Raw genomic sequence first — 24,053 nt, 5'->3', positions numbered from 1 at the left:
TTACAACGACCAGGACCCACCCACGCCGGCTTCCCACCCGCTAAAACTGCCAATTGTGTTAGTATGGACGGTCAGCCAAGCCGGAGGCACCACAGCCGGATTCGATCCCACTGGCTCTGTGGTGGTAGACAGACGCTTAGTCCGCTGCGCTACCCGGCCACGGCACAATATTTTTTAAAGGCAACAGCACCCCCTATCGTCAGCTTACCCCTTACTGCGCCTAACTTTTTATTTGTTTTGTAATGCCAAAAATTTAACTGGGTTGAATAATGCATCTGGCATATATAAAATCTTCCCTAAAACACAATGTTTTATTTGGTTATTTAACCCTTTAATCGCCGTTGACGCTTTTCAGCGTCATTCCCCGCCATGCTTATTCTGCCGATGACGCTGTACAGCGTCATTGATATCAATATTTCAAAAATCTGTGATCGAAATCATATTTCTCCCCCGGAGACATTATATGTACTGGTGAACCCCTGTCAACTCTCTAACGGTTCAAGAGCGCCATCTGGTGGCCGATCGGCAGATCGCCCAGGGCATAAACAGGGAAGTGACAATGGTGCTCATTTCAATTTGGTCCGATCACTCGCTATAGGTCCCGGGACTCGAGCTCGACACAATGGATATCGATCCGTTGCCAATAACTCGATAAACAACATGATTTGGACGTATATACTATTATACAACCTGGAAATGGATCGGGTATTTCTATATCCCATAATAGAAAAAATTCTGTTCCACGCTCATCTCCCAACTGCGTGAGGAAGCTACGGTGAGTTTCAGCGTTATTTTGTAATGTCTTCTATACTAACTGCTCCAATGATCATATCACCCACACTAGATGAATGATATAACGTTGCCCACGGAATTATAAACGACCCCCTGCCCATCCGGTCAACATCAGATGATACGTAGTAACTTCTAGAACCACGTCCAGTTGACATTTTTTATCTTGCGCCGATTGCTATCAAACTGTATTTAATCATCAATATAATGCATTTGGAGCTATAAATCACGTTCTGGAGAAAGCTGCAGAAAACGATAAAAACATACTTGTACTTTAGACCGTATTTTAGTATGAATATGTGAATGAAAAAGTATAACGTTGCTACACCCTGAACAATAGATATAGGACTTTGAATGGGCCATGGTAATGTCAATTTAGCAATAAAATTTAAAAAGTTATAGCCCTGCAAAGAAGGGGAACTTCTCCATGTTAAATAGGGCTGGCGAGGGATGGTAAATTATGAATTTAACCCCGGCGATCAAAGGGTTAATTAGGCTTACAAATACTGCTCATTTGTTTTTTGGTGCCTCCTAGCAATCTTCAGAAAATGCCATTTGTGATGTCTGTATAGGTGGGACTGGAGTCGACTTGAGGCACTTCAAAGCCTTTCCTCTATTAGACTACATGACTGCTTAAAGATGAGAGTGGTTAGTTAACTTACGGACTACTAGCTAACTCGCTCTATTACTGGAGCTTACAATGGGGAATTATATCCGTCCCTCCCGGACTCCCGACTCAATCAAAGACAGAGTTGAGATAACTGACTGCTGGTCACCTTTGCCCCGTCTGCTTTGATTCCTGGACAATACAGTGGTTTTTCTGGATGTTTTTGGTGAGCGAGATTACCATCTTTGTTGTCAGTACTCTTTGTTTACAGCTACTGCTAGCTAACTTTATGCAGGAACTAAACATAGTAAGTTGCACATGATGGCAGCAACAAACTCCACCTAAAGTATGTGCAGTTCCATCTCTTATCTTGTTCTCCAGTTTTTTGCATGTTCTTGGTATCTAGGGACATCTATGTATTCCCAGTGTCAGAAACATTGTGTCTGTTACTATGCTTGAGTAAATTGTACAAACCAAAAGGAGAATATAAATTATTATTAGTTTTTTGACAGTGAATAACACCATGCTAACATTGACGTGAATAATCACCACTGAGCTCATTCAGCACCTTCTTGAGATCAAGTGTACTACAAAACTAAGCAAATGAACAAAGGGCAGATGATTTACAGGTTTTTTTGTAGATAGTGATACAGTACTGAATTCTGCCATCCAGACACATGCTATTTGAAATATGAATATAGAATACCAGGCCTATAAATTACCTTATTAGTACCTTATTATAAGTCATCCATCTATGGATCGGGCCAGCTGGGTAGTGTAGTTTTATTAAATGTATACGTCCATCGAAAGCCCTGGGTCTCCTCTTTCTTAGGACTACAACGATTTCATGAGTGCTTCTTCTTACATTTTACATTTAGTCATTTAGCCGACGCTTTTATCCAAAGCGACTTACAAGTTCTGTACGATAAGTCATCAGGAAGGGCACAACTCTATCAGCTGAGTAACACTGTACGATAAGTCATCAGGAAGGGCACAACTCTATCAGCTGAGTAACACTGTACGATAAGTCATCAGGAAGGGCACAACTCTATCAGCTGAGTAACACTGTACGATAAGTCATCAGGAAGGGCACAAATGAGTAACACTGTACGATAAGTCATCAGGAAGGACACAAATCTATCAGCTGAGTAACACTGTACGATAAGTCATCAGGAAGGACACAAATCTATCAGCTGAGTAACACTGTACGATAAGTCATCAGGAAGGGCACAAATCTATCAGCTGAGTAACACTGTACGATAAGTCATCAGGAAGGGCACAACTCTATCAGCTGAGTAACACTGTTCATCAAAGTGTTGAGTGCTACAGTGTAGGTTAGTAGTAGTAGTTCTTCTCGTGTCTAAATCGTCCGTTTTCCGCTGCGATGAGCAGAGATTTTTATAAACTCATATTTCGCTAATAACATTTAAAATCATTGGTAAACAAACGTAGTAATGAAAATATACACTTTGACTACTGTTTTGAGAGGGTTAGGGTCTTTACTCTTGGCTACATTTGAAAAGGAAACGCAACATCACTTAATAATACGGACTGTATTAATCTATTTGTGACGTGAAATAATAAAAAAAAAAAAAAAAAAAAAAAAAAAAAACGTTCAGCCCTGTGTGTGTGTGTGAGAGAGTGAGTGGGTGTGTGTGGGAGTGAGAGAGCGAGAGTGTGTGTGTGTCTCACCAAAGCAACACGGGTGTTTGCATTCATTGCCCTCAGCTCCTGGACTCTGCTTCTCCATTGGCTGAGCAGCTGATTGACACCATTAACCTTCAATGAAGCAGAGGGAGAAAGACAATCATTAAAAAAAAAAAAAAAAAAAAAAAAAAAAAAAAAGTCTTCAAGAGTCACCTTTTATTTTACAAAAAGTGATGTTTGGTGAAACAACATTTGCACTTTATTAATCCCAATAGGTAAATTGATTCTTGTTTGATGATCAAGAGGCACCTTTTATTTGTTTTAAGTGAAGTTTGGTGAAAAAGCAAGTTATTGCACTATTAATCCCACATTCATCTTTGTTTGATCAAGAGTAACCTTTTATATATAAATAAGTCAGGTTTGCACTTCAATCCCAATAGGGAAATTCATCTTGGTTTGATATTTTTTTGTGTCAAATAAAAACAAAGCTTATTTGAATGATTTCCTTGGCATTTCTAGTTTTTAAGAGAAAATAATCGATAAAAATCGTAAATCGGATGTGGTATGAAAAAATCAGAGATTATATTGTTAGGCCATATCGCCCAGCCCTACATTCAACTGCCTTCACAGTTTTAAATTGTATTAGAGCAGTCACTTCACTTGGTCCCAAAAAAGATAAACCTGTTCATGTTATTGTGCAGACAAACTCATACAGGGGATGTGACTGATTAGTGAATACCATCCTGTGTCATTTAGGGGGACGTATAGACCTGTTCGCTGTTTACAAACATAAACCAATCAGCAATACCACCTGAGTCACGTGCCTAAGTTGCCTCGGACCTGCGCGAGCTGCTGCGCTGAAAGAAGTACAACGGGGCTCTATGGAGAAACCATGACACTCCCCTGACTAAATGTTGTTTCAAACGAAAACGGCTGGGTGTCATTTAGCCAAATCAGCATGGCTGTGAGTGAGTCTTTCACCTTTTACATATCTAGCTTTGGCATGGATTGATTGTTTATATCGCTAGCATGGCGAACAGGTCTATTGAAACTGTTTAATCAAATTTTCCATCAACAAACTTCTATTCGTAATATGGACCAATACAAAAAGGGTGACAGCCCTAGTCAACACACTCTACTTAAAGCTGCAATCATTGATTTCTAACTACATTTTTATCTATCAGAACGTGTCATTGAGCCATTATGTCCTACTCAGTCAATCCAGTGCCGCAAGTGGCCAGTATGTTGTTTTTCCGTCATTTCAATTTGCACAATCCCTTAGCTCCGCCTATTTCTCTAATATATATATATTTTTTTTATTACATTTATTACTAATTACATCAATATCATTGCTGAGCATTGCCGGCAGTAATTAAAATGTTGCTATTTTTACTACAAATTTTACTACTACTCTTCTATCTTAATTTTTACTTCTCCACTGTATTATAATTGTATGACCTGTATCATGTCTTCTACTACCTGTACCCCTCTCCCATGCTGCTTAAATTTCCCCAAGGGGATCAATAAATGAATATCTTAAACTTAAATGCCTACTAGCCACATTACCTCCAGTCATGGTAACACCTAGGGGCTAGATCCACAGAATGGATTGCACGGTGCTAATTGCACCCTTACTTACAATTCATTATGAATTGAAAATGGGGGACCCTGATGTAAACAAGACGAAAGTCTTTCTCTGGTCTGCATCCCCTTAACACTTTGGATGCCCAACCCGAGTTTTCTCGGGTTTACCCCCCGCGGGTTGAATGCCCATAACGAGAATATTCGTTTTTTTCTCATTTTTTTTATTAGCGATCTGAATTCATATTTCATCAACCGAGTCTACCATTGGTAAATCAGCCACCCCCGGCGCTCAGATGTGAAAAAAGCGCCCCCTATCGTCTCCCAGATGGTAATTCATCCTGCAATTCAGCGTGCATATGAACACAAATACTATCGATAATCTAGCGTTTATTTGAAAACGATTCATAAATAGGCCGAACAATGACAACGTTCTAGAATATTACAGTACATCAGCGTTTAGCAGGGATTTTTTCTTTTCTTTTTGAAGACGAGGGCTTTTCAAAATGATATAAAACGGAAATGAACCGATAAAAAAACAATCCGCTTCGACAATGTTGACTGGAAATGGGTCATTGATAATGCGACGGGCAGATTAGACACATAGCCATAATTTAAAACATAGATTAGGCGATATTAACGTTAACATTGACGTGGTGCTGGGCATTCAAGCACTAAATGTGCGCCCCCTGCTGGGCATTCAAAGTGTTAACAATTGTGTGTATTGTACCCATTCTGCAATCTGTTAATACAATTTTTTTTGATTGAATGAATGAAAATGTTATTAACAGATTGCAGTTCTGTCTAAGGCTGCGGTTACACTAATGGCCAGTTTTCGTTTTTTTGTCAGGGTCAGTTTTTGCTTTTCAGAACGCAACGTAATGGCAGGCAAGTTAGACATTGTTTTTGCCTCGTGAGCACACTGATGTATATACACGTAGTACAATGCCAAAGCAGTAGGTGGCAGTAGCAGACATAAACATGACGAGACATGTAGTCTTCTCCGGCGGAGTGCACTGCCTGTGACCGGGTCTGACCCAAGGGGGGAGTGCACTGCCTGTGACCTCTGACCCAAGGGGGGAGTGCACTGCCTGTGACCGGGTCTGACCCAAGGGGGAGTGCACTGCCTGTGACCGGGTCTGACCCAAGGGGGAGTGCACTGCCTGTGACCGGGTCTGACCCAAGGGGGAGTGCACTGCCTGTGACCGGGTCTGACCCAAGGGGGAGTGCACTGCCTGTGACCGGGTCTGACCCAAGGGGGAGTGCACTGCCTGTGACCGGGTCTGACCAAAGGCAGGGCTGTACAGTGCGATATATATGTCGCACGTGCGACACTGACGTCAGTCTGTGCGATGAAAGGATTGACTTCAATAGCACTGGTGCGATGGCCCGCTATCCACTTGGTACTTGTAGTCTTGTGCGATTAAATACAATGTCCCTTCTGCGTAAAACTCCATATATCAAACACCAAATCCCATAATCCCTAGCGAACAATATCCCCGCGAGTTGCGAGCAGTGACTCATATCCGCTCGGCTCAGCTCACAACACAGCAGGTGAGCAGGACTCGTCTCAGCAGCGTTTGGAACGCGGACATTGAAACAGAGCTAGTGGATAGTGTTGTCGCGACCCAAAACAAATCCCTGCTGTTTTATTCGGCAACGGGTCAAATGCATATAACATGCTTTGCAATCCTCGCGTCATAAAGTCCGAAATGAACGTTACGTTAGCATGAGCTAACAACAACCTGTTCATAGCCATATTTATATAGAGAGAACAGCAGACGGGCAGAGTGAGGAGGAGGGGGCAGACATTCTCCATTCTCTGTGTGTGTGTGTGTGTGTGTGCGTTTGGAAAGATCACATGAAGTCAGACGAGTATATTATATTGATAGTAAATGTACTGAGGGTGGACAGATAATGTTGATATTTAAACATAAAAAATACAATACAAAATAAATGTATTCATGATCATGCAACATAAAACGGTTGCGTGTTGCGAGTTCCAAAACATTTAACTTAAAGTTTAAAGCTCAATATATCAAAACGTGGCACTTTACAGTGAACAGGAGGTCTATGTGTATTAAAAACAATAGATTGTTTTTCCTTTAAAAGTCTGGAAGAGGTCAAAAATAAAAATGTCAAATGATATTTCCGTTGCCTTTTTTGAGTTGATCTAAATGTTACTGATTGTGTTAAATGGGCTTATGTTATGATATCGTCTCATATCGATTGGAGGCACCTGCATCGTATCATATCGTGGCATATATCAGCAAATATCGTATTGTTGTCCAAAGAATCTATATCGTATCGTATCGTGATGAAACTGGTGATTCCCACCCCTAGTAGAGTCCATACACCCAACACCAAATCCCATAATTCCTTACACGTAACGTGTCTGGCTGTGTGACGTCAACTTGTCAGCATAAAATGACAGCCAAACATGGCACTGCAACTAAATAACACAAATACAATAGGCACATTTGTGACTGTTACAAATATAACACATTTTATACTTGTGCTACAAGATTTTGGCCTGTGCTACAAAACGATCAACCTCTGTAGCACCAGTGCTATGTGCAAAAAAAGTTAACGTACAGCCCTGCCAAAGGGGGAGTGCACTGCCTGTGACCGGGTCTGACCAAAGGGGGAGTGCACTGCCTGTGACCGGGTCTGACCCAAGGGGGTGGCACTGTTGATGAGTGTATAACACATACGGTGTGCTGCAGGTGCAAGAAATATATCTGTAAAGGCTCAGCTGTGCACTTGCATACAGCCCTGCATGTGCTAATTAGATGACCGAGAGGCGACAGTTGCTCGGGAGTTAGAGCAGTTGTCTGGTAATCCGGAGGTTCCCGGTTCGATTCCCGCTCCTCCCCGGCAGCGTGTCGAAGTGTCCATGAGCAAGATAATTAACCCCTAATTGCTCCCGACGAGCAGGTTGGCACCTTGCATGGTTGCCTCCGCTGTCGGTGTGAATGTGTGAGTGAACGGGTAAAATGTGAGGAAGAAATTGTAAAGCACTTTGGATAAAAGCTGCTATATAAATGCAGCCATTTACCATTTTATGTTGTTTGGTTCACATGTTTGTTTTGTAATTTGTTTCTGACTTATTGGGATAAATACTTTTTTTCAAATTTCTGCTACTTTCTTAGGCTATAGAAATACTATGGAAATATTGCTTACCACCTAAAGAAGAAAAAAATAATGTAAAGAATAAGAATTACAGTGTCGTAAAAACTAGTGGTGTGTCCTGAATCTTTGGCAGTCTTTCTGCCATGTCAAGAGGGAAAACTCACACACTTTGTGGTAAATGATAAGTTGTTTCCTCAGGCAAAATAGATTTGGTGTATAAAATTAAATTAAGCTTCATTCTTTGGAGGATTTGTGAAGGCGGTTAATTTTGACCCAAGGGACACAGGGTGTATTATGAGCACATCAAGAGGGTTACATATATGCACAGATCTGATATTGATATCAGATATCAGCCCCGATATGACAAAAATAGCTGGATCAGGTATCGGTAAAAAAAAATATATAGGCATTTTTTTATAATAAGAAATAACAATTCAGTACATTTATATCCATGTGTTAATGTGTTACATTTTGTTTCATTACGTTAGGAAAGTAATGTTTTAAGTCAAGCCTTGCACAAAAGAATGATCCCAGTCTCTTCCACACAGTCAGTGAGGCATACGGTTTATTAATTGAAAAATGGGTATCGGAACGGTACTTGGTATCGAGTCCAGGTATCGGTATCGGGACTGAAAAAGTCAGATCGGTGCATCCCTATTTAAATACAAATGAATGTTTATGAGTGTTATGAGACTCACGTAGCCTTGTTGGTCTCCTGAAGCCCTGGTGTTGTAAAACTCCAGTCTTAGCTCTTCAGGAGAGAGATCTGCGAAACCTAGGGGGGGGGGGGGGGGGGTGAAATCAAATCAAATCAAATTTATTTGTAAAGCCCAACACACGTTAATGTCCCCATGGGCCGGACACATCTTCTTTAAACAAGTCAAGAAGAAACATCACAATAAGTCAAGAACAAAACAAGAACACCATAAAGTCCAAGAAATGTAAAATAAATGCAAAATAAATAAATGCAACACTTACAGACATACCCCACACGAAGGTAAGGAAAAACTCACTAAAACCTAGCAATAGGAAAAAATGCACCACAGGCAATGTGGAGGAGAGAAACCTTAGAAGGGCCATTCAAGGGGGGATCTCTTAGATGTCGGTGATAGTAGTGTTGCAGTAAAACAGGCTAACAGTTGGTATGCATGCACTCATATGTGTAGTGAAACGCAGATAAGTGCATGCGATAGCAACTGAACAATTTGAAAGATTAAAGATAGAGCTGATAGAGATAGCAACTGAACATTTTGAAAGATTAAAGATAGAGCTTTATAAAATGTTAAAATTAGAATATCTTCATTAGTTACATATATTTCATACCAGGAATTTGTCCTCTGCAGTGGGCAGCCACAGTCTGGGGATCAATGGCAGGAGTATGTACCTATAGCATGCATGTCTTTTATTGTGTGCAGTGTTTCCCCTGAAAAAAAATTCTGTGCCTCTAGGGGGGTCCGGGAACTTTATTTATTTTTTTACATTTTAAAGTTAAATGCATCAATCTGGTGCACTTTGAGAGCAAAATAAAGAGGCTAGATCTATGATGAACTTTGTGCTCAAAACACAAAATCTACTAGACTGCAGTGCTTTCTCCCTGCAGCCTTTTCCTCAGGTCAGTCTTTTACATTAAGCACCCCCCACAGCCCAAATTAAATGATAAAATATATATATATATATTATAATAATAAAAAAAAAATTATAGGCTCTAGTTCATAGCAGCAGCTGTCCTAATTCAGCAGGCGCCGCTGCTGAATGCATATAGGGGAAACACTGGTGTGGGAGGAAACCGGGGTACCCAGAGGAAACCCACGCAAACACAGAGAGAACATGCAAACTCCACACAGAAAGTCGCCCCCCCACCCCTATGTTTAGTTTATACAGACCAGATACATTTGCCTTCAGGATCCCGAAAGAAGAGAACCCCCACTGTCCCGAGGTCTCCCAGGCCTCCATGTCCTTCTGTATGGTCTCCCTGAATAGGACAGATGACAGCACAACAATAAACATGACTGATGCAATTTGTTGATACAGGGTTCCCACAGACATTGCTAAATGAAATTCAAGGACTTTCAAGTGCTTTTCCAAGCACTATTTTTCATTTACTTTTAACACTTTGGCTGCCATGGGTTAAATTTATTATCAACCGTAGGTTGCCGGCTCTATTTGTCTATAGAGAAAGTCCCCTTCTTTGCAGGGCTATAACTTTTTAAATTCTATTGCTACATTGCCATTATTAGGGCCCATTCAAAGTCCTATATGTATTGTTCATTGTGTAGCAACGTTAAACTTTTTCATTCACATATTCATAGTAAAGTATGGTCTAATGTATAAGTATGTTTTCATCTCTTTCTGCAGCTTTCTCCAGAACGTGATCTATAGCCCCAAATACATTATATTGATGATGCAATACAGTTTTATGGCAATCAGCGCGATATAAAAAATTCCAACTAGACGTACTTCTAGAAGTTACTACACGTCATCTGATGTTGACCGGATGGGCTAGGGGGCGTTTATAATTCCGTGGGCAGCGTTATACCAATCATCTAATGTGGGTCAAATGTTGATAATAGCAGTTAGTATCGAAGACGGTAACTTTACACGCTAAAACTCACCCCAGTCTCCGCGCGCCGTTGGGCGATCATCGTAGAGTAGAAATTTTATCATTATGGGATGTAGATTTACATGTACCGAGTGCCCGGAAGTAATACGGCCGTCCAGCACAACCTCTACGGCACTTCCTGTTAAGCGATTGCGCCGATCGGCCACCAGATGGCGCTCCTGAACCGCCAGAGAGCTCAGTGGGTCCTCCTGGTGGATCTCAGGCCAGCGGAGGGGACATATGAATCCGATCCCAGATTTTTGAAATATTGATATTAAAGACGCTGTAAAGCGTCTTCGGCAACTTGAGCATGGCCGGGAATGACGTGTTTAAGCGTTTCCCGGCACCCAAAGTCTTAAATGCGTTTTTATTTTGGAAAAAAATCAGATCCAATATTTATGGCTTTCCGACAAATTACACTTTAGATAATAAAATATGCAATTTCTTGATTCAGAACAATTTGATCATGGATGAACAAAACTATCAATGCGAATGGTTGATTTGAATTCCAATGACTTTATAAGCACCTTGTTAAAAAATTAGCTGTTTTCAAGGAATTCCAGGCCTTGACTTTCTTTGGTCAAAAATCAAGAACTTTAAGCACTTCAAGGACCTTGTGTGAACCCTGTTAATAGTATGGACATGGCAGCTGGCTTTGCAAGATCACGCGAGAATCCACTTTGTCAGGCTTCAAGTTATGCGCTCTTCTGAGGAGCTACCGGCAGCTACGAGGTTAGATAACTCTCCCAACTGTTTTTTTTAAAGTGCCGGCTAAATTCCAAACAGTTTCAGAGGACAACTTCCCAGATGGTTCTGTGTAACGGAGCATCTAGCGGGTCAGGTTAAGTATGGTTCTAGCGGGTCAGGTTAAGTATGGTTCTAGCGGGTCAGGTTAAGTATGGTTCTAGCGGGTCAGGTTAAGTATGGTTCTAGCGGGTCAGGTTAAGTATGGTTCTAGCGGGTCAGGTTAAGTATGGTTCTAGCGGGTCAGGTTAAGTAAGTTAGGTTAAGGTTAAGACAAGCAGACTCACAAGGAAGACACACACACACACTCACAAGGAAGACACACACACACTCACAACTTGGAAGACAAGCAGACTCACAAGAAAGACACACACTCACAAGGAAGACACACTCACAAGGAACACTCACAAGAAAGACACACTCACAAGAAAGACACTCTACTCACAAGGAAGACACACAGACTCACAAGGAAGACAAGCAAACTCACAAGGATTTCTCATTTTCATCCGCTGCAATTGCAGATCCTCTTCCTCCCTTATCAAAGCTACTGGGAGAGTTCAACGCTGAAAATCTGTTCGGGGAGGAGAAACTGTAATCTGAGCTCTTGATGTTTTCTCTTCTCCCTCCTCCTCCTCCTCCGCCGCCTCCGCCGCCGCCGCCTCCTCCTCCTCCTCCTCCTCCTCCACCACCTCCTCCTCCTCCCCAGTCATCAATTCCATCATGGGAGTTGAAAGCAGAAGGCTGGATGTAATTTCCTCCAGCTCTCTGAGAAGGGTTCACCCAAACTCGGTTCCCAAACCCTGAAAGAATGAATATAATATTCAATGAAGGGATATCGTTCTGTTGATTGATTGATGTTATTAGCCCACATGGAGAAATTCTGTTTCTGATAAAACTGAAGCCTGAGACAAACTCAAGACAACATATGACCTACTAAATTAAATTATGAAATGATTAATAATGAATAATGCAATTATTATTAAGGTCAGTGATACAGGCAAATTCACAATTTATAATATTACATAAAGTACTTACTTGACAATAAAGGTATTCTACGTTTACTTCTAAAATATATAGCTATAATATACTGTGAACAACTTACTACAATTCTTGTTGCCTTTCAACATCTTTCATTCTTTATTCATATTCAGCTCAAATTCCATAGTTCTAATTTCAATAGAAGCCTTGCATGGAATGCGTGTGTAGTTCTCTCTCTTCCAGTATGGCTGCCTGTAACCATTGATAACGACTTTCAAAAGAAAATGCCTAATTTCTGTGCAGTGGTAGAGCAGGTAAAACACTGCAAAAACATGATATTACTGTTCCACTCATTTACAAGATCCAGTACTAATGAGACACCAAATTATTGTGTTTTCGTTTACATATTTCTCATATATCAACACATAGCAACCATTGACCATTCTACATAGTTGCATAGCCTACAAGACAAGCAGATTCACAAGGAAGACAAGCAGACTCACGAGGAAGACACAGACTCACGAGGAAGACACACAGACTCACAAGAAAGACACACTCACAAGGAAGACACACACGCTCATTCTCATGAAATCAATGATTTACCATGGCCGTGATCTTTTCTAAATAAAGGTTAGCATTTATTCAAGTAAACAAAACATAATATTAAAGATAAAAGTGTGCTCCTTCTTGTACAATGAGTTGTTTACTCATAACAATTAATTATTTTAATATTTTAGTACATTTTGTGCTTAAATTCTCATTACCGCGATGCATCCACATTGATTTCTATGGCACATTGACTTAATTTTATATTTAATAAACTCAAAATGTTTCTCTAAAACTGTATTAATATTGTTTATTTATTTGTCTCATCAAGGAAATTATGATGAATATACAATTAAATTGACAAATTAATGATTTTTTTGTGGAAAACATAATGTCCTTGGATGCAGTTCTCATTCTCCGCAACAGTTTTCACCTTCCCAGTATTTTTTAAAATAAAGTTGTATTGTCCCATGATGCATCACAAAGAAGACCAGCTAGAAGATGGCTACTAGGTAAGTGAAGTCACCTCAATGGTTAACACTTAAAAGTTCTAATTTACCTCTTCAGCCCTTGTACACGACAAAATTGCTTCTCATTACTGAAACATTAAGTATTACTTGTTTGAAAAAAGTTTTGATCATCAATATTTGATCAACACAAAGGTTAATACGTTCCTAACATGTACCATGATTTTTTTTTGCCAATGTCATCATGGCTTCTCCATTGTTAGCTAAAAAATGCTAACTCCTCTCATCCTCCGCAACACACTTCTCATATACCGCAACACTTTACTGGGTGTTTCAGTAATGAGAACTTCTCTTTCGGCAATGAGAATTTGGTAACACATCACATAACTTTGTCATTAAATAGTAATAATTGGTAACACTTCAACATTAAGTGTTCATAACGTTGTAATTACATAGTAATAATAAAATGTGCATCATCAACAGTTCATTTTGATGTAATTTACTAACTTTCCTGTTTCATTGCAGACAGTCAGCCACTGAGAAAAAGAAAGCGTTAGCAAAGGCTAGGCTAGCAGAGAAAAGGTTTACAACAACCCTGACCTGCTGGACGAGTACAGAAGGAAGGAGAGAGAGAGGTAAGGGGGGTGGGAATGGTACAGTCATTAGCAAACATGCTAGTTTATAGGAAGCCTCATACAAGCCATTTAGTTGATAGGATGTCCAGCTTTCTGGCCCTCACTAGAGGATGTGTACACACTCACACTTTGTAAGCCATTCAGTCCCTACTGTAGGACACACACACACACACAGGGAGAACCCTACTGTAGGACACACACATTATGCACACACACTCTAAGGGTGCGGTTACACCTTTCGTTTCATCTTCGTATTGTTGTCATATGCGTTTCGCCGCGACGTCCTCCTGCGCCTCGAGTCACACTTTCGTTTTTTTCCGTTTTTGTCACCCGAGCACACTGATGTAGTACACTGCCAAAGCAGTAGGTGGCAGTAGGTGGCAAACATGAAGGCAATTTCAACCAATCAGAACTTGAATGTGCCTGCAAAGCAAATGTCAACAAGGCGGCCACCATCTTTTGCCTAGTTACCCAATGCAGCAATTCTTTTTCAGCAAAGCCTAATAAAAGTGCAATAAACAAAACGGATACATTCACTGTGTGTTCTGCCTGTCATTTGTTGATGAAACAAAACTAACATCAACACAAGTGACTACCAAGAGCGGATAGTTTAGTCTAAAAAAAGATCGGTAGCATTGTTAGCTGCATGCTAACGTCAATGGAGTATGCCATTATAACAATATAGCATTGTGGCTAGAAGCTAACGTTAGCTCACGCTACTTAGCCAGCACCAAACTGATGATATCGCAAGCTATCAGTAGTTGGATAACATTAGAGACAACGCTGTGTGTATTAAACAAAGGTGAATAGATGACTGGGCCATTTTGTTTAATGCTTAAGTTGAAAGAGGAGCTCTGAGCTAACAGGGTCTGAATCCTGATAGCTCACGTTAGCCAGCTGCTCATGCAATCGGTAATGCTAGCAGAATGAATGGATGTAAACTTTATTTAACATATTGCATATGGGTACAATACAATACGGCTCAATACAAACAATTGTTAAGGGAATGCAGACTGTTGTAGCTTGGACTGGGGTCCTTATAACAATAACTTGACAACACATGGTAGCTGAAGCTATTTGGGACACGGAGCTATGTCCCAAACACACACACTGTTGTCACCGGAAGGGCACGCAGATGGTATCTACTGCGCATGGGCGTTTTCGCAACAACGGCTCATGCAGACTACACGCTGTTGTCGGCGCGTTTTTTAGCGTTTCTCCAAAACGCAAACACAATTTTGCGTTTCAGCCGTATCCACAAAAAAACGCCAAAAAACGCATTTCTGTGTAATAGGGACATGAAACGTATTCAAAAACGTATAAAAAAACGCCACAAATACACTAGTCTAACCATGGCCTAAGAAAGTCAGGCCCTACTGTAACACACACACACACACACACACACACACACACACACCATACATAAGCCATCCAGTGCATAGTGTAGGGTCTGTCCTGGGCTGTCCCCGACTAAGGATTTGGATGGTCGACTAGGATTGGCCAACATTTGCCGTTAGTCGACTATTGGTCGACTTAAAACTTTTATTTATTTTTTTATCATTCCATTTGGGCTGTGGGGGTGCTTAATGTCTGAAGGAGTCGACTGAAGGCGTCTTGTCCTCTGCAAAAGCATGCAATTGGTCCACTGATGGATACATCTTGATATTTGTCTAGTATAGTGTGTTCATTAGATGGGTGAAATCCTCTTTCAGTGCCTCTGTGCCTGTTTTCGTAGGCAGTTAGCCTCTGGTATGCGTGCCATTAGCGTTAGCCACGCTTCTATGCCTCTTTTCTTTTGAAAAAAAAAAAGTAAAAAAAAATATATATATATATATATTAATAATCTTTTATATTCGACTAAGAGGTTGGCCAGTCGACTACGGCCCCTTTCGACCGATTAGTCGACTAATCGATTAATAGGGGTCAGCCCTATATTTTCCTAATTTTATGGCATGCTTCCTTTTCATTTCTAGATATCAAAAACGAAAGGAAAATGGTAAGATCAAGAAAATGGAAGATCTTACCTCCAAACAATATGAAAGGAAAAAAAAACAATGGAGAGAAAATTCGAACAGGCATTATGCTAAAAAGAAAACACTGAATGCCATCTTGGATTTGACCCCTCCCTCCATCAATGAGCCAGATGCCGCACAGGTACTGGAGCAATATGTAGGCCTACCGGTACCACCAAGCCCCCCAGAACTGCCATCAAACTGCCCAACACCAGAGCAGACGTCCACCCCCAAAGCAAGAAGAAAAAGGAGAATGCAGGATGTCCAGGTAGTACCAAGGCCTCCCGAGCCACCTTTGAACTGCCCAACACCAGAGCAGACCTCCACCCCCAAAGCAGGAAGAAAAAGGGAGGCAACCATAACCTCACTGAGGTCAAAACTGAGGGCGACAAAAGATCAACTGGAAATCCAGTCCCAAAAATACTCTAACCTAACGAAGCAGCTTAGAAGGCTACAAGAAAAAAAACAAAAAAGGACCAGCACCTTTGATAGGCACCATTGAGAAGAGAGCCACCCACCGGAGAGAGCCCAAGACCCTGCCCAACAACAGCCAGAGACGATTGATGGGACATGTTGTGAGTCGTTTCTTGCACCAGGATGACAACTCAACCGTCATCAATGGCAAAACAGGGGAAGTCCGCAAGAAAGGACAAGTGTTCAGGAAAAGGGCACTGACTGACACTATGGAGAGACTACATGTTAAATTTCTCAGTCAGCACCCTCGCTACAAACTCTCAAGGGCTCAGTTCTGCAGACTGAAGCCCTTTTGGATCGTGAGACCCAACGTTTCCCAAAGAGAAACCTGTGCCTGCAAAATCCACGAGAATTTCCTATTTAAAATCAAGAAGCTTCACCAGCTTGGGATTGTTGCCACACCATCCACAACTGAAATAGTTGAGTCCTGTGTCTGCAGCTCAAGTGATGTGGAATGCATGTACAGAAGGTGCATTCAATGCCAAGGCAAAACCTTCCCTACAACTATTGATCCATCAACCAAGGGAAACATAATTTCCTGGGACCAGTGGGTTACCCGGACAGGTAAAATCACAAAAAAGGGAAAAGATGGTGCACTGGAGGAGACGAATGTCAAAAACACAGCACTGGAGAAGACACACACATCTATCGACAAACTTGTTGACCTCACTAAGGACCATGTAAATAAACTGGCCATTCATGTGTATAACATCCAGCACCAGTTCCAGAGGCTGAAGTCACTCAAGGAGAACCTTACTGAGAAAGAGGTGGCCGTCCACATTGATTACAGTGAGAACTACAGCTGTAAGTACAGCAGGGAAGTGAAAGACACCCACTTTGGTGGCGGGAACCAGCAAGTGACGCTTCATACTGGGGTCAAATACCTGAGTGGGGGACGTGTGGAGTCTTTTGCGTCTCTGTCAGCGTCCCTAAAACATGATGCTGTTGCAACGTGGGCTCATCTTAATCCAGTGCTCAAGTCCATCCGGGAGGAACATCCAGAAGTGAAGCACATCCATTTTATTTCAGATGGACCCACCTCCCAGTACCGCAAGACAGCATTCTATCTGGCCTCGACAGTGCCTTTCATGAGAGGGTTTGAATATGTCACCTGGAACTTCTCAGAGGCATCTCATGGCAAGGGTGCCCCTGATGGGGTAGGGGGTGCACTCAAGAACCTAGCAGACCGGCTTGTTGCTTATGGAACTAGCATCCCAGACACCAACACACTGCATCAGCAACTGGCAACACACTCATCTGTAAGGCTATACATGGTAACAGAGGAGGAGATCATTTCGGCCCACGATTTGATTCCTCCAGCCCTGAATACAGTGCCCGGGACTATGAAGATTCACCAGGTAGGTCAATGTGACATGAGGTTGAACACGTTTGATTGATTGATTGAAAACTTTATTAATAGGTTGTAGAATGGGTACAATACAGTACAGCTCAATACACACAATTGTTAAGGAGATGCAGACCAGAGAAAGACTTTCGTCTTGTTTACATCAGGGTCCCCCATTTTCAATTCATAATGACAAAGTGGGCAGGGGTGAGGTGGGTTCTAGGAGTAAGGTCAAGCAGTAGTCTGACCAGTTTGTTTTGTGATGTTTGTAATCTTGTTTTTAGTGCCTTTGAGGTGCTTTGGTACCATGAGGAGCAAGCATAGTCGTAGTACCCTTGAATGAGTGCTCCTGTTAAGTGTTTTAATTAATTAATTAATTGTCATAAGTTGGCTTAACTTTATTGATTCATATGCTTTTTTAATACATTTATTGTTTAATTTCTGTTTATAGCTGACATCTACAAAACCAGGGGTAATCCAGACCCGGGACGTATCCTGCTTTTGTGACAGTGCATGTGGATGCTTTCTCCCAAAAGAGTGCTCCTTCATAGGAGCGAATGTGGAGTCAGATACGGAGAATGCAGAGCCAGGACCTATTTTGGACGTGGGAAAGTGGGTCCTTGTGGAGTATGATGCAGAGTTGTTCCCTGGCACCAGCACACAGGTATGTAGAACTAGTTTTAGATATGGACACTAGGTTACTTGTTAATGGTAAATCCTGAGTCCTGTTTTGTACTTTTTCTTTTACCTATGTCCTTTACAGATTGTGGATGATCAATATGAAGTTGACACGATGAATTGTGCTGGAGAGAATAAATTCTACATTCCATCTCGGAGGTTCGATGGAGAGAAAGTGTGGTATTACTTGGATGACATCAAATGTGTCATCCCGGAGCCACTACCTGCCACATCCTCTGCACGTCATTTTAGTGTTTCAGCTGAGATCTGGGCTAAATACACAAAGAAGTGTGTGTAAATGCGTGTTGTGGGGTTCTACAGGTCTAAGCATGTTTTATACATGACAACCATTTTGTCATGATTGTGTCCTTGTTTTTTATTTCATTTTGTACAGGCCTACTTGTTTTTAACAAGAATATACACATTTATCTTAGGCCTATATGGATTGTATTATCTAAGCAAGGTTCAGGCCTATGTGTGATTGTTTGAGTTATTTTTTTTGTATTTATAGCACTTTTTGAAGTATATGACCTGAACCAGTGATTGTTCTATGAAAAAGGTTTTGTTTGTTTTTGTTATTATTCTGTATATTGATTGCATCTTATTGTATTTTTAAACAGAATGTTGTTAAACAGAATAAAGTTGTGAGTTGAGCTGAACAAATGCATTTTTTTTCTTAATTTGATTGACAGGATATGCAAATGCCTTAGTTGCAATTTTATGAAAGCATCCAGTCACTGCAGTCAGTGAGAGTTGGCAAGCCCTGAAATAATCTCTCATTAAAAAGGTTCACTGTGTTAACTTGACAAATAAGACAGTAAATTAGAGGTTTTCATAATTATGTAATTTGTTGTGTTACCTAAATTTTGGGATGCAAGTAAAACTAGACAAATTCCGCGCAGGGAAATTGTGAAAGTGTGGGTGATGCCTCTATTATGACATCATACTGTGACATCACAAATGTTCTAGAATGTTCTATTATGACATCATACTGTGACATAACAAATGTTCTAGAATGTCTATTATGACATCATACTGTGACATCACAAATGTTCTAGAATGGTCTATTATGACAGCATACTGTGACACCACAAATGTTCTAGAATGTCTATTATGACATCATACTGTGACATCACAAATGTTCTAGAATGTCCTATTATGACAGCATACTGTGACACAAATGTTCTAGAATGTCTATTATGACATCATACTGTGACATCACAAATGTTCTAGAATGTTCTCCCATTCATTCCTTATGGACCAAAATGTCCTGTTTAAAGTCGATTTGTAGCCAAACATGCGGTGAAACTTTCCAATTTTCTGCTTTGGTGTTTGTGGCTAATCAGACACACCAAGTGGTTTGCTTTGAATAACCAACAGCCTTGCTCTTAAGCCTCGAGTTGTGTCTGGCAACACTTAGCATACTTATTATCATTACCGAAATCATTAATCTCATTTCCGAAACCCATGTATCATTACCACAACAGCTATTAATTTAATGTTTATTTAATTTAGTGAACAATTATAATTTGATTCTAAAGGCATGGCCATGATCTATTTGTTATGTGCTTTCATGTTTACAATGACATTTTAAGAAAAATTCAGGTTTCCATGAAATATCACAAAAATTAGGTTGTCGACTGCAGAAGGTGTTGCGGTAATGAGAGTAATATGACAAACTATTCTAAAAATGATTATTTAAAAATATATATTATTTCATAGTTTCAGGTATGTGTCTATGACTGTTAATAATCAATTCTTAAAACTTTGAAAATGTATACACTTTTCTTATTGTCTTGAAGTTTTAAGACTGTTGCGGTAATGCGAATTTGAAGGACTTATTTTGGAAAATGTGTTCAAAAAGGTGTTAAATTGTAAATAAATATTTTCTAATTATTATTCACATATACTCTAGACCTGGCTTATAGTGCTTGAAACGGAAATTTGTTGATGCAAGTTTGTTAAAAAAAATTATGTTTGAAATTTTGAAATCAAGATTTCATGAGAACTGACTCACAAGAAAGACACACACTCACAAGGAAGACACAGACTCACAAGAAAGACACACACTCACAAGGAAGACACAGACTCACAAGAAAGACACACACTCACAAGGAAGACACAGACTCACAAGAAAGACACAGACTCACAAGGATGTACAAAACAATGGTTGGTTGCTATCTTACAGGCAGCCATGTTAGAAGACAGATAACTACACAACTAAACATTCCTTGCAAGGTCTCTCTCTATTAGGAAATGTCTTCCATCATGTCACGTGATGACCATCTGACCATCGTCTTTTCGTAGGCGGAAACAACAAAAGGTGTGTGCCAATTTAGCCTAAAAGTGAAAACCAGAATAACATAAGTGTCTCAGTGTTCCCCTCAGAACATGTTGGTTGACTGACTTTAGTTTTCATGTGATTGGTGCTGCTGTCTGCCTTCCCGTCGCGTACAAAGAACGTGGTCCGTGTGGATCTCGGAAAAGTAGAGATATTTCTGCCAGAACTTTCAAATACATTTGGTGTTCTATGGCGGTATATGGGATATCAGCTGTATCAAATGTAATTTTTTTTTATTATTTTTTTTTTTATTGATATTTTTTCCCCTTCTTTTTCCTCCGATTTTCTCCCATCCCAATGTTAGTCGTTATGCCAATTCCCAATCCCCTTCCTGGTCGCTGCGCACTTACCTCCCACAGTCGGTCTGGGAGAGTGGAGGCTCAGGCTATCACATGCTTCCTCCGACACACGTCTAGCCAATCAACCGCTTCTTTTCACCTGGCAGCGCGGACTCTCACTGAGAGGGTGTAACGTGTGGAAGGATCACACTACCCCCCTTAGATCCTATCCGCGCTGAGCAGGCGCCCCGACCGAACTGTAGGAGTCGCTGTTTACAACGACCCGGACCCACCCCTCCGGCTTTCCCACCCTCTAATACTGCCAATTGTATTAGTGTGAACGGCCAGCCAAGCTGGTGACAACGCCTGGAGCTGGATTCGAACAGGCAAATCCAGCGTCTCCGGCGTTGGTGACGAACGCAATCTCCGCTACGCCACCTGAACGCCCACGAATGAAAACTTTATTTAACAGATTGCAGAATGGGTACAATACAGTACGGCTCAATACACACAATTGTTAAGGGGATGCAGACCAGAGAAAGACGTTTGTCTTGTTTACATCAGGGTCCCCCATTTTCAATTCATAGTAGGGTGACCAGATGCAAAAAGTCCAAAAGCAGGACAACAGTAAGATTTTGGTGGGACAAAGTGGGACAGATAGATAATGTAATTTTTTTTATTAGAATAACATGGTCTTCACCGAGACCAATTTATTTTTTGCTTCAAAAAGAGGGACATCCTCTCAATATGTGGGACGTTCGGTCAAATGGTGGGACAGTACAACCAAAAGGGGGACACCTGGTCACCCTAATTCATAGTGACATTTATGACATACACAACATATATGACATCATGACATTTATGGCATAGGGACATACATGACATACAGATACAGGTATCGTGAAGTGTTACATTTGTGACATATACGAGGTCAGTGAATACCACAACCACTACACCAGAGGAAGCTCAACAAATCATGTTAAACCCAGATTCGGCTCAAACAAGGGACTAAACACGTTTCGCAATTATGCCACAACAATGTGGAACGCCCTACCCAAAGCTGTAAAGGAATGTGAATCCCTGCCCACATTCAAAACCGCTCTTAAAGAGCACCTACGGGAGGCTGCAATTCGAAACTGGCCACCGTAAATGCCCAAAACCCCCACCACCTCCTAATGCATGTATATATTCCCTCCCCGCCGTATGTATATTTCCCTCCCACCCACCCACCCCCTCCTAATGTACAGTCCCCTCCCCATCATATGTATATACTCTGTCTGGATCTAGGGGTAACAGTACTGTATATTTGAATGCCGCCTATGTCACAAATGTATCAGTACTAAATACCTATATGTCCCTATGCCATAAATGTCATGTATGTTGTGTATGTCATAAATGTCTATATGAATTGAAAATGGGGGACCCTGATGGAAACAAGACAAACGTCTTTCTCAGGTCTGCATCCCCTTAACAATTGTATGTATTGAGCCGTACTGTATTGTACCCATTCTGCAATCTGTTAAATAAAGTTTTCATTCATTCACGATATGCAAATATACAGTACTGTTACCCATAGATCCTGACAGAATATGATGGGGAGGAGACTGTACATTAGGAGGGGTGGGTGGGAGAGAAGTATTACATAAATAAACTTAATAAAAGTGTGTGTTTTCCTCACCTCCACCTTTGGGTGTTTGTTGTTGTTGTTGTTGTTGTTGTTGATGATGATGTTGTTGATGTTGTTGTTGAGGAGGTGAGCGGCTGTAGTTTCCATACCCACCGTCTCCACCTCCCCCTCCTCCTCTCGGATGCTCATTCCAACATTTATCACCGTAACGACAGCGGCCTTGAAGGAAAAAGTTGCACACTGTCATGGTGAGACAACGTTGTCAGTGGTAATGTTCTTTTTATTTGTTATTATTATTATCTCTGTAGACTCTTTTCGTTTTCCACAGAAATATTCACGTTGAGCACGGATTGTTTTCATTCTAACTCCGCCATGTTGAAAATTCCGCACGAACTGGTGTCGCAAAGTAATTACGTCATATTTGGCGACGTTGAAGGTAGATCGATATCTATAGCTATGAGATCGACAGCGTTATTTCTTTTCGTAGCCGCATCTCGCGGAGACGCTCTCTGATTGGCTACTGACTGACGCTCTCTGATTGGCCACTGACATGTGCGCCCAATCGTGTGACGAGCTGTGTCTTTGCCCATTTCCGGGTCTAACAGCCTGCAAACGACCTAACGCCTAGTTTATCACTGGTTAAGCTTAGGCGACTCTTTCGAAGTTGGTTAAGGTTAGTGTTTGGAATCAGAGCTGGTGTTCTATCGCCCTGCTCTAAGACAAACTCTAACCTTAACCAACTTCGAAAGAGTGCCTAAGCTTAACCGGTGTAGAAACAGGCGTCACATGATTGGGCACACATGTCACATGAAGTGGCCAATCAGAGAGCGTCTCCGCAAAATGCGGCTACGAAAAAAAATAACGCAGATCGCGATCGCCTCCACGTGTTGATTATTTGTACAACAGCGCTGCAGACATCTCAGCTAGTATATTTATATGTCAAAGTGAAAAGCAGAATTTGTGTTTTTACTGACTACGTTTGGTGTATGTCTTGTGGAGGAGAATACTATATTTTATATATATTAGGGCCAAATAGTGTGTGTGTGTGTGTGTGTGTGTGCGCGTGCGTGCGTGTGTGATTGATTGATTGGTTGAAAACTTTAATTAACAGATTGCACAATGGGTACAGTACAGTACAGCTGAATACACACAATTGTTAAGGGGATGCAGACCAGAGAAAGACGTTCGTCTTGTTTACATCAGGGTCCCCCATTTTCAATTCATAATGACATTTATGACATATACAATATACAGATATAAAAATCTAATCTAAACTAATCATGACATTTATGACATACAGATATGCAGTACTGTTACATTTGTGACATACAAGATATGCAACTATACAGTACATGTGAAACAGAGATCCTAACAGTAAATAAACTCCTCAAAAAAAGTGGTTTGGTTGACTTTATTGATTACATTGGATGCCATTTTGTCACAGGAAAGATTAGCCTCTAGGATGGAACTCAGGTATGTAATTTCATCTTTCCTTGTGACAATATTGTCACCCACTGTAACAGAGAAGCCGTTGGTTTTGCTGAGTTTGTTATCTGATCCGAAGAGAATGGAC

At 40.9% G+C, this 24,053-nt stretch overlaps 1 protein-coding gene across 1 annotated transcript in view; it reads right to left on the bottom strand.

Moving 5' to 3' along the window:
- The window catches only part of nup42 (nucleoporin 42), a 30,260-nt gene extending 7,401 nt beyond the window's left edge, over positions 1–22,859 (bottom strand). Inside the window, 5 exon segments of the mRNA XM_084312706.1 lie at positions 3,089–3,175; positions 8,455–8,531; positions 9,640–9,728; positions 11,587–11,899; positions 22,532–22,859. Coding sequence (XP_084168832.1) covers positions 3,089–3,175; positions 8,455–8,531; positions 9,640–9,728; positions 11,587–11,899; positions 22,532–22,727 — 762 coding nt within the window. The 5' untranslated portion in view covers positions 22,728–22,859.
- Positions 22,860–24,053: the final 1,194 nt, after the last annotated feature.

Source organism: Notolepis coatsorum (assembly GCF_963971535.1).
Source record: "Notolepis coatsorum genome assembly, chromosome: 4".
Classification (NCBI taxonomy): Eukaryota; Metazoa; Chordata; class Actinopteri; order Aulopiformes; family Paralepididae; genus Notolepis; species Notolepis coatsorum.
The sequence above is the reverse complement of the archived record's forward strand: the minus strand, read 5'-3'. Positions and strand labels throughout refer to the sequence as shown.